This window comes from Saccopteryx bilineata, chromosome 7 (genome assembly GCF_036850765.1).
Source record: "Saccopteryx bilineata isolate mSacBil1 chromosome 7, mSacBil1_pri_phased_curated, whole genome shotgun sequence".
Classification (NCBI taxonomy): Eukaryota; Metazoa; Chordata; class Mammalia; order Chiroptera; family Emballonuridae; genus Saccopteryx; species Saccopteryx bilineata.
In genome coordinates, this window is record NC_089496.1 from 32,907,631 (window position 1) to 32,918,188 (window position 10,558).

Consider the following 10,558-nt stretch of genomic DNA (forward strand, 5'->3'; position numbering starts at 1 on the left):
TAAGGTATTTTTAGAAACTTCGTACTGGAGGAGATTGCTTAAGGAAAAAGTAAAGACCTAGAAACTGAGCCTCAGAAACCCGTGACCGAAATGATTAAAATGTTCTTGATAGAAGACAGAAATGTAAAAAGGACTGGGTAGAACAGGACTGTTGAAATCAAATATAATCCAGAATGCCAGTTAAACTGAAACGAATTAAGGCTTATCTGTTCTGATGAATATATTAGCCTTTCTGGGGCCCTGATGGACTGGACATTCTCACTGTCAATCATTCCAGAAGAGGCAGGTTCAAGACCAAAAATGGGAAGCAATAAATAGGGCTTGCATGGAGTGTGGTTTGACATCTTTCTACCCCTGGGCCTCTGAGCAGTTGGTGTCTAGATGCACGTGAAGGCCCTCCTCCTCCCAGAGGAACTTTTCTGTGACTTCAGACTGTGTGGAGCTGGACCTCAGGGGAGGGTTTTGGACATGTGGCTCCAGTGGATTCTTATGCAGGAGTCACACTAAAGGAATTTTGGGTTGTACTTCCCTTCTGACATCCTCTTTTTACAGCCTTGTCCAAAATTGTACCCTGGCTTTATACTACAGTGAATCAGAGTGAATAACCGAAATGTGGACTTCATAGAGTGTAATGACTAAGAGAATAGACTCCGGTGCCAGACATAGGGGGCCAATCCCAGCGCCACTGCCTATTAACTGAAAAAATCAGTTAGAAGGTGAACTGACTAATTTAGGGGAGACATCATGAGAACCAGATGTAAGTAGTGGAAATAGAATGTAAAGAAGAAATAGATTAAAGGGGGGGGGGGCATTGGACAATTTTAAAAATAACTCTGAGGTTTCTTCTTGAGGCTATTAAATGATGATTAAATGAATTACCATCAACCAAAACAGCGACTGAAAGAGGAGGGCCATATTTTAGCAGGAGGCGTAATGAAGTGATAATTAAGTCTTGAACATGCTGGGTATTTGGCAGAGGAGTTCAAGAGGCAATTAGAAACGGAGTCCAGCTCAAAAACACTTTCTGATTATAAGGTAATGAAGCATGAATAAATTACCATGACTATGAATGGTATTGATACACTTCAGAAACATGAAATGTATCAATTTTTCTTTTATTATTCTAACAAAAGGCTCAGAAAAATGCCTTTTTCTAGCACATTCCCCCCCAGCTTTGCTGAAATATTATTGACACACAACATTGTATAAATTTAAAGTATACAACATGATGATTTGATGCGTGTACATATTGTGAAACCATTGCCACAGTAAGGTTAAACATCCATCGTTTCAGTTACCATTTGTGTGTGTGTGTGTGTGTGTGTGTGTAAGATGACATTTAAGGTCTACTCTCTGCATCTTTAATGACAATGCAGTATTGTTAACTATAGTCACAATGTTGTACATTAGATCCTTAGGACTTACCTTATAATTGGAAGCTTATAGTCATGTATGACTTGACCACTGTCTACCCATTTTCCCTTCCCCCAACCCTTGGCAACCACCCCTCTACTCTCTAATCTAATACTACAAATTCAACTTTTTAAGATTCAGATAGAGGTGACATATGGTGCTCATCTTTGTCTGACTTACTTTATTTAGCATAATGACTTCCAGGTTCACCCATGTTTTTGCCAATAGCAGAGTTTTTTTCTTTTTTAAGGCTGAAATATTATATATATTAGCATATATATATATATATATATATCTCACAACTTCTTTATCAACTCACCCACTGACACTTAGGTTGTTTCCATGTTTTGGGTATTATGAATAATGCTGCCATAAACCTGGTGGTTTGTCTTTTCAAGATAGTGAAGAGATCTCCTTATATACTGAGAAGTGGAATTGCTGGGTCACGTGGGATTCTTATTTTTAATTTTTGAGGAACCTCCATACTGTTTTGCATAGTGGTTTACATTCCTAACAACAGGACACAAAGTTTCCCTTTTTTCTGCAGCCTTGTCAAGATATCACTTCACTTTTTTATATAACTACCATTCTAACAGATGTGAGGTGATATTTCATTGTGCTTTTGATGTGCATTCCCTGATGATTAATGTTCAGCACCTTTTCATGTAACTGTTGGCTATTTTTATGTCTTCCTCGGAAAAATATCTATTCAGGTCTTTTTCCCATTTTAAAAATCAGATTATGTTATTTAAAAGGAGAAAACTTACCCATTTCCTCAGAATGTCTAATTATTACTTACCTGGGCTATTTTGTTGAAAATATAGATCACTAGCCCCTCTCCTAATGACTCTGATTTGGCCAGGTCTGTAATGGGGACCGGGAATCTATATTTTTACAAGCACTACCTGGTGATTCTCATTATTAGTCACGTTTGGAATATCATAAGTAAAGACAGAGTTTCACAGAGTCCCTAGTGTCTCAGTAATTTTTTCATGGCGACTCAGGCCAAAAGAAATATTACAAGGCTCCATTTAAGTAGGCCCAGACACTTTAATAGTTGTATTTCAAACATTCCAACAGATGGCGCTGTGTTCCCCTTGAAAAGCCAACCTATCCCACAGAATCCCTGAGTTCCCTAAGCGCCCCAGCACAGCTGATGAACTATATAGCCTAAAGGGAACATTTTCCTAGCATAGCATCTAAATAAAATATCTGAATTGGCCTAGAACAGGAACATTGTGCAACAAAATAGACAGTGTATTTCATAAATTTCATCACCTTTTATATCATTTGTTGCAGTTTCATGTGATTGTTATAGCTTATGGAGCAGGAGTATTATTTTCCTATGGAGAGCCAGAGAGCAAATATTTTTAGGTTTTGTGGGCCACAGATGGTCTCTAATGCATATTCTTATCTTTCCTATTGCAGCCCTTTAAACATGTGTAAAAACCATTCCTGTCTCTTGAATTTGGCCCACAGGCTATAATTTGCCCCCCACCTCCCATTCTAGTTATAAGCTTGGTTCTAACAGTAAAGTGCATTTCAGTGAACATTATTCTGCAAGGCTGGAAGTTCTCAGTATTTTCCTATCTCAACCTTTCTGCTCCAGGCAAGTCACTGAAAAAAAGCTTCTCTGCCACTATTATGGGAAGGACCTACTTGACTAAAGCTGAACCTGTCATTGAATTATGCACTTACATAATTATTTATGCCTTGATTTAATGACAATTTGCAAGTTTTTCCAGTTTAATCATTAATTCTGTTAAATTTCCAAGAAAAGGAGACTAGTCATTGCATTAAGCCTTTTATCACTTGCTTGCTGATTATGGTAAATGGCTAATGAGATTTCATAATTATAATAAGGCAAGCCTCAGCTTATACTAGATTCAACAAATAATTTGGTAAAATATGTAATTCAATACTTCTAGCTTTATTTCCAAATAAATACTGTTGCTGTTTTGGAAATAGCATTTGCTTAGTCCTAGGCTTGGTCAGTTATTATTGAAAATATAGGAGGACAAATATTGTTCCTGTACTAGTTATAAAGGAGATGAATACCACTAGCAATAATGATTCTGAGAAAAATCAGTACTTTTTTTTAGGATGTTTCAATACATATTTAAAAGATGCAAACTTTTAAAAATAAACTGCTCCATACAGATTCTTCCAAGTTTAAAACGATTACAATCCTTGCCAAAAAGATGTTTACAAACGCCTTCCCAGAACTTTAAGTACCTTTCTTTGCTATTGTCACATGGTCCCTGATATTATCAATGATCACATTTTGTAATTAGGTTTATTTATATGGAAATTTGGTTTTTTTCTCCCATGAGACTCTAATATTCCACCAGAGTATAAGTAGTGTCTGCATTTGCTCACTATTCTATCCCTAAGCACATAGAATTATTCCCACTGCCAATCAGGTGTTCCATAAATATTTGCAAATTTATAGGTCAAGCACACAATTGCATTTAATCAGAATTATCCAATGGAAGGTATTACGCATTTAATGACTAGTAGACTTTAAAACTACGTTCCAGGACCACTCCTATTTTTCCTTGGGTCGTTAGAAACAGTTATTTCATTTTTCAGTGTCTGTCCTTAGCTATAAAACCGGGATGTTTCTACCCGTCACCACCTCAGTGCTAATGCTAGGATCACGTGGAAGAGAGAGTATTTGCTCTGCAAAAGGAAGGTGCGTTTCAGACACTAGTCTGGCCCAGGCCGCTCGGGGCAGCTACTGAGACGCACGTGCACGTCACCGTTATATAAGGGGGCCGCCCGTCGGTGTCCTCTGCTCCCTGACCTGCGCCACCGGCCTCGGCCCCGAGGAAGCCGTACAGTGCCCTAAGGACAGACGGTGCAGGGTGGCACCGAGCGGGGCGCGCCCGCAGCTAGCCGTTGGCTGCACAGAGCAACGGCTCCTGGCTGACACGGAAGGCCCCACCCGAGGTCGCCAGCCAACCGCCGGCTCCTCGCGGGTTCGAACGTGACCTTGTTTTGTGGTTGCTAGGAGACCGGGCCGGCGCGGCGAGCGCGGAGGGGGCGGGGCCGGCGGGCTCGGGGCGCGGTCGGCGAGCACCGTTAGGGCGGCCTGGCCCCCGCGCCCGTGCAGCGCCTGGCAGGCAGCCGGCTGGCCTCGCGGCTGCGCCCCAGCAGGTAGCGGCCCGCCGCCCAGCGCCTGGGAGCGACGCGGGGTCCACACGACACGCGGCCGGCGGGTCAGGTGAGCCGCTGCAGGAGGCTGGCCGGAGCGGGGGGACCCTGCTGCGGGGACGGCGGCGCTGCTCCGGCGGGAGCGCCGCTCGGTCGTTCCCGCCCGGCAGCTGCCTCGGCCGCCGGGAGCGCCCTCCCGCCAGCGGACAAAGGGTTAACGCGCCGCAGTGACCGCGGGCCCCGGATGTGAGAGCCGCGGCGTGGCGGCCGTGGCCCGCGCTGCAGGTGCGCCGAGGCGGGCGCGGCGGGCGGGGCGGGCGCGCTGGCGAGCTGACCGGCGGGCCGCGCGGCTCCCTCCGCGGGCGCCTCGTTCTCTAACTTGAGGGCAACAGGTGGTGCCAGTGGACCTCGGGAGAGCCCAGCCCCGCCGCGCCGGGAGCGGCTCTTACTCTCACCGGCGCGGGCGCGGGGGCGGGCTTAGCACGGCGAGTCCAGCGGGTGGCCAATGGGCTTTGGGCTCATGGGTGGACCCTGAGGAGTGGGCGTGGTCGGAGCCTGAAACCGCTCTTAGTGCAGCCAGCGCCAGAGCTGCGTGGACAGCTAAACTGAGCGGACGTGCGTGGCTTCTCCCCGCCGCCTAGAAACGCCTACCAATGTTTTCTCATTTGGAGACTCCAGTTCGGGAGGTGAGCCTTGTGGATTATTTTGGGGAGGGGGGGGCAAAGTGAGAGGGTACCAGGGACCTTGGGAATTAGATCAAGATATGATGTGTGTGACAAGTTTTCTGCCAAAAAAGGCACTTGTGTGGTTATTGCGACCTGGACCGGTGGTGACTATGTTGTCTACGCCAGAATGAGATCTTTGCGGTTTGGGGGTTCGGAGGTAGAGGAAATTATGCATTACTACAACTTCACTGAATGTTAAACAATTTCAATCACAATGATCTCCCGTTTGGCTCAGATTGCCAACGTTTCATCTCACGTAATTTGTTTACTGAAGCAAGTTTTATTTATCAAGTTCCTCGTGTTGCTTATTTTAGCACAAAGAGAAAAACGGTACATTATTTAACAAGAATAACTTATTCATTTTCCCCCTCAGCAGTCGTGTAGCGGGATCCCCTAGGAAGAGAAGTTCTCCAGCAGTAAGAAGGAAGCATTTCAATTTGGAACGCTTGCTTGCCACTGGAAATGGGGAATGGACTGTCAGACCAGACTTCTATCCTGTCCAGCCTGCCTTCCTTTCAGTCCTACCACATCGTTATTCTGGGTTTGGACTGTGCTGGAAAGACAACTGTATTATACAGGCTGCAGTTCAATGAATTTGTAAATACCGTACCTACCAAAGGATTTAACACTGAAAAAATTAAAGTAACCTTGGGCAATTCTAAAACAGTCACTTTCCATTTCTGGGATGTAGGTGGTCAGGAGAAATTAAGACCACTGTGGAAGTCATATACCAGGTGCACAGATGGCATTGTATTTGTTGTGGACTCTGTTGATGTTGAAAGGATGGAGGAGGCAAAAACTGAACTTCATAAAATAACAAGGATATCAGAAAATCAAGGAGTCCCTGTACTTATAGTTGCTAACAAACAAGACCTGAGAAACTCATTGTCTCTCTCAGAAATTGAGAAATTGTTAGCAATGGGTGAACTGAGCTCATCAACTCCCTGGCATTTGCAGCCCACCTGTGCAATCATAGGGGATGGACTAAAGGAAGGACTCGAGAAGCTACACGATATGATAATTAAAAGGAGAAAAATGTTGCGGCAACAGAAAAAGAAAAGATGAATGATGGTATCTTTCGTATCTGTGTGGAGTAGGTTTTCTCTGGTCTGATTTTGACAAGTGGAAGAGTGTCTACAGCCTGGTTTGCCTGCCTGCCCTCCTGGATGCTGTTAAAGATTTGTTATGTTGAACAGTCCGATGCCCAACTCTGTTGCCTTGTGGAAGATGAGTAAATGCAGTGCTTCTTAAAATGGTCTCTTCTCCCTACCCCACAAATCTCTCGGTACTGCCATTTTGGGAAGCCAAGCAAGGATAGGAAATTGACCAGAAAACAGTTGTGGAAATCTGACCTCAAGTTAGTGAAATAAAACTTTGAAGAAGAATGTCTGCCTAGTGTTTTGTGCTTGTCTTGGGGGAATGCCTTCGCAAGGAAATTGCTTACAAGGCTTTGTATGTATGTTAAGATCAAATGCTAATGAATGGAAATGTTAAGGTAGATTAATATGTATACAGTTATATTGATCACATTGGCCCACACAGTAAGGGATAAAGAAGAAGTGTTTGGTTTTTTTAAGTTTTGGCCAAATTAATTTTGACTTTTTTCTGCAATGAAATAATGTAATGCTATATCTTAATTCTAGACAATGTTTAAGTTGGTCTATCTTAAAATAATAAAGTAGGGTATTTGGGGCATTCTCAAGTGCATGGATTAGTTTTCCAAACCAAGCATGTTTTGGTGTGTAGTCTTCTATTTTTTTAGAAATAGCTATACATCTTTCTACACAGGTTTAAAACACCTTTTTTGGGGATTTAGAAATAGTTATCAGGAGCACTTTCACTTGGAGAACCTAACAATTAACTCTTTCATATAGTATACTTGGGCAGGTAGACTAATCATAAATTCATGTTTGGGTGTATGTCTGGATTTATAAAGAAAGCAATTGATGAATTCAGACAAGAGGATGTACTTAAAATAGATGGCCTCTAAAGTATTCCAATTGTAAACTGTTTTGTTACTATTTACTGGCTGAACACAGATGTGGTTTTTCATATATTTTTGTAGTGTTTTGAGAAGCGCAAAAGCTTTATAAACAGCACCTGATGCACTGTGGAGTGGAAATGTAAGAGATATATTGTGCTCTGAGCTTTTTAATTCTTTGTTTAAAAACTGAACAGTGTTACCCAGGCAGTCCAGTCCTGATTATAAGGTAGGAAGAAATGATACCGTACTGCAGAAAAGAATTCACGATTATAGAAAATGAAGGGGAAGGTAGCAAAGCTATGTTTTGCGAAAATTCACTGGTGCTGTTTACATTGGAATCCAAAAACCCTATAAATTATAAGGAGAAAAAGCCTTTATCTAAGTATTATCTACGGACAAAGACTTGACTTCCAGTGATCATATATGAGAAAATCAATATAATTTCTATGTGTAAAACCAACAGTTATTTGTAATAAAGGTAACCAAAAGAAATTAACTTTGTTAGCAAAGTTTTGTTGTTCTTTTTCCAGTTTTGGAGCCTTGAATCTTGTTACACACAAAAGAAATGGCTTCCTGTGGAGCCTTCCCTGTGTTAAATGTACCTGCACTAGTGACAGTTACTTAGAATGTTTATATTTATAGAAATGTGGATGATAACTACCAATAAACTACTCGAGGCACTAGGAGAACAGTGTTTGAGTTTTCATGTGTCCCCACTTCCGCCGCAGCTTTTCATCAGGTGTGTGGAAGCCTGACAGCTGGGCTGCATAGTCCGAGAGCTGTTTGGTTCTGCTCAAGTGCAACAGGCCCTGAAAGTTGATTCCTGGGAGCATCTTTATTTTATTCTTCAGCGGTATGAAATCATGTGTATACTACAAGCATCACTAGATCTGTGATGGATTAATAAAACTTGCTAAAAAAAAAATCAGTTTAAATTTTCAACCGTCTTGTACATTTTATATACTTGCTGTATAAAATAGTAGTTTTAACTGTCCCTTGAAAGTTGACCCTTATTTTTTCTATGTGTTGACACTTAATTTTGTAGCCTAAGAATGTGGTAAGCAAGTCCATGTTATCTAAGTTTTTCATACTTAGTAAACAACAAAAAAGAGAAAATGATGTAAACAGTATTACCAGCTTTTATTTATAGGGTGCATTTTCAGTTACAAAGTTTACTGTAAGATATTTCAGGTTGGTAAAGTCAGGCTCTGCACCGCCTACTCTATCTGTTAACACCATACTGTTAATATTATCAGGACAGTAGGAGTACAAGTCTCAAACCCTGAAGACTTCAGACAGTGTTTTTATATCTAGTTTTGTACTACGTTATACCTTTTCTAAAGTGTATTTCTAAAATATTTTCTTACACTTGAGGTTATTCAGTTTCATACCAAATATTAATCAAGGGCTAGGCACATCAAGTTTCAAATTACTATTAAAGGCAACATTAAGTTAAAAAAAAATCTTTTGATACTTAGAGGCTTCAAAGTCAAATGTCCACAGTTTTTCCAAAATGGATTAGAAACAGGAAAAGAAGTATACTTTTAAGTACCCAGCATAGGTTTACTAAGAATTAATTACAAAAAAGTGAATAAATCATAGGAAGTCAAAAAGTGAAGTTATTAGTATAAATATATGTATCTAGGAAATGACTAGCCCGTAAAAGAATGATGGTTTATGAACAGAGGGAAAAGCATAGACTTAGAATGTTTTTGTTTGTACCAGGCATTTGACACTTAAAAGAGTGTTTCATTAATTATACATGTTGACCTGGAAGGAGGTCTTTGGTAGAGTGTTTCAAGGTTCTATTTAATACAATTTCATTGATTGTACAATTGTATAATGAAATTGTATAAAACAATGGTTTCATCAGTGCTAACACAAAATTTTTAAAATTTTCAGTGATACAGGACTTAACATTTAGCTAATACAATATGGAATCTTGAAGTTTAAATTGAGCAGAACATTCTATAAATGAATAGCGATCATGCTTGTGCAACATTGTGAATGTACTTAACGCCATTGAATTATACATCTAAAATAGTTTAGCCCTGGCCGGTTGGCTCAGTGGTAGAGCGTCGGCCTGGCATGCGGAAGTCCCGGTTTGATTCCCGGCCAGGGCACACAGGAGAAGCGCCCATCTGCTTCTCCACCCCTCCCCCTCTCCTTCCTCTCTGTCTCTCTCTTCCCCTCCCGCAGCGAGGCTCCATTGGAGCAAAGATGGCCCAGGCGCTGGGGATGGCTCCTTGGCCTCTGCCCCAGGCGCTAGAGTGGCTCTGGTCGCAAGAGAGCGACGCCCTGGAGGGGCAGAGCATCGCCCCCTGGTGGGCAGAGCGTCGCCCCCTGGTGGGCGTGCCGGGTGGATCCCGGTCGGGCGCATGCAGGAGTCTGTCTCTCCCCGTTTCTAGCTTCAGAAAAAAAATAAAAAAATAAAAAAATAAATAAAATAGTTTAAATGGTAAGTTTTATGTGTTACCAAAATAAAAAATGTAGCAGAATATTAAATGTATACTTAGTTTCAAAATCGGCTAAGAGTATAGTGAGAGTAACTTGATTTAGAGACCAGATTTAATTACAAATTAAACTGAAGACTGAGGTATTGAAATAAATTAAAGCTTAATATGAACTGATACAGATTACCAAACTAATAAAATTAATATTCAAATGTAGGATAATCAGATGGTTTCAACTGACCACAGCTGAAGTATATATCAAGTTTTGTGTATACAAGTTAGAAATGTACCTGTATATACATACGGAGTCTACTGTAGGGGACTGTTAGGTGAACAAACTTACAGCAGCATTAGTTTGGGAGTCATATCAGGGAACATGACCTTAGGCAAGATCCTTGGAACTTCTCATGGTGTGAATGCCCTCCTGGTAAAATGAAGACTCACCGAATTTTGAGAACAAAACCTGTGTTTGTTTCTATGTATGAGGCAGAGCTGCTGTATCTCCTAGGCTTGCTAGAGTGGCTTTATGTTCTAGTTGTTCTGCAGGTTACAGTGGCACAGCCTCCCTGGTCACCCGAGCTGGGTGCTCACGGTGCTCTCCCCATGAGGGCTGTGGGCACCCTCCTGTTGTAGTTGAGCCTTGGTTGCTGTTGGCCCGTCAATGGGAGGGATTTACCCCCAGGCTGGTCAGCTACAAGGACTGGTGGCAACCACTGACCAACAGCCTTCATCCTCCATGGAGGGTCAGCTGTGCAGTGGCCTGCCTATGGAGGTGTTTGGCTGGTGGTGTTTTCACGTGGTCTGAAGCTGTTCATCAGGTGCGATGG

The 10,558-nt window shown here is 42.0% G+C and overlaps 1 protein-coding gene across 7 annotated transcripts; it reads left to right on the forward strand.

The window, feature by feature from the left end:
* Positions 1 to 4,294: 4,294 nt before the first annotated feature.
* ARL4A (ADP ribosylation factor like GTPase 4A) lies at positions 4,295 to 7,770 on the forward strand. 7 transcript variants are annotated; one of them, XM_066239388.1, is made up of 3 exons: positions 4,298 to 4,639; positions 5,141 to 5,255; positions 5,668 to 7,770. In XM_066239388.1, the coding sequence occupies exon 3, from the start codon at positions 5,757 to 5,759 to the stop codon at positions 6,357 to 6,359; it is 603 nt and encodes a 200-aa protein (XP_066095485.1). In that variant the 5' UTR covers positions 4,298 to 4,639; positions 5,141 to 5,255; positions 5,668 to 5,756; the 3' UTR covers positions 6,360 to 7,770. The 7 variants fall into 7 exon arrangements, with proteins under 7 accessions (XP_066095490.1, XP_066095489.1, XP_066095485.1 ...); XM_066239387.1 differs by having other exon boundaries at positions 5,146 to 5,255; XM_066239389.1 differs by having other exon boundaries at positions 4,299 to 4,639; positions 5,671 to 7,770.
* Positions 7,771 to 10,558: the final 2,788 nt, after the last annotated feature.

Bases quoted from the DNA above. Each gene is read 5' to 3' on its own strand.
- ARL4A (XM_066239393.1), top strand. From the start codon at position 5,757: ATGGGGAATGGACTGTCAGACCAGACTTCTATCCTGTCCAGCCTGCCT.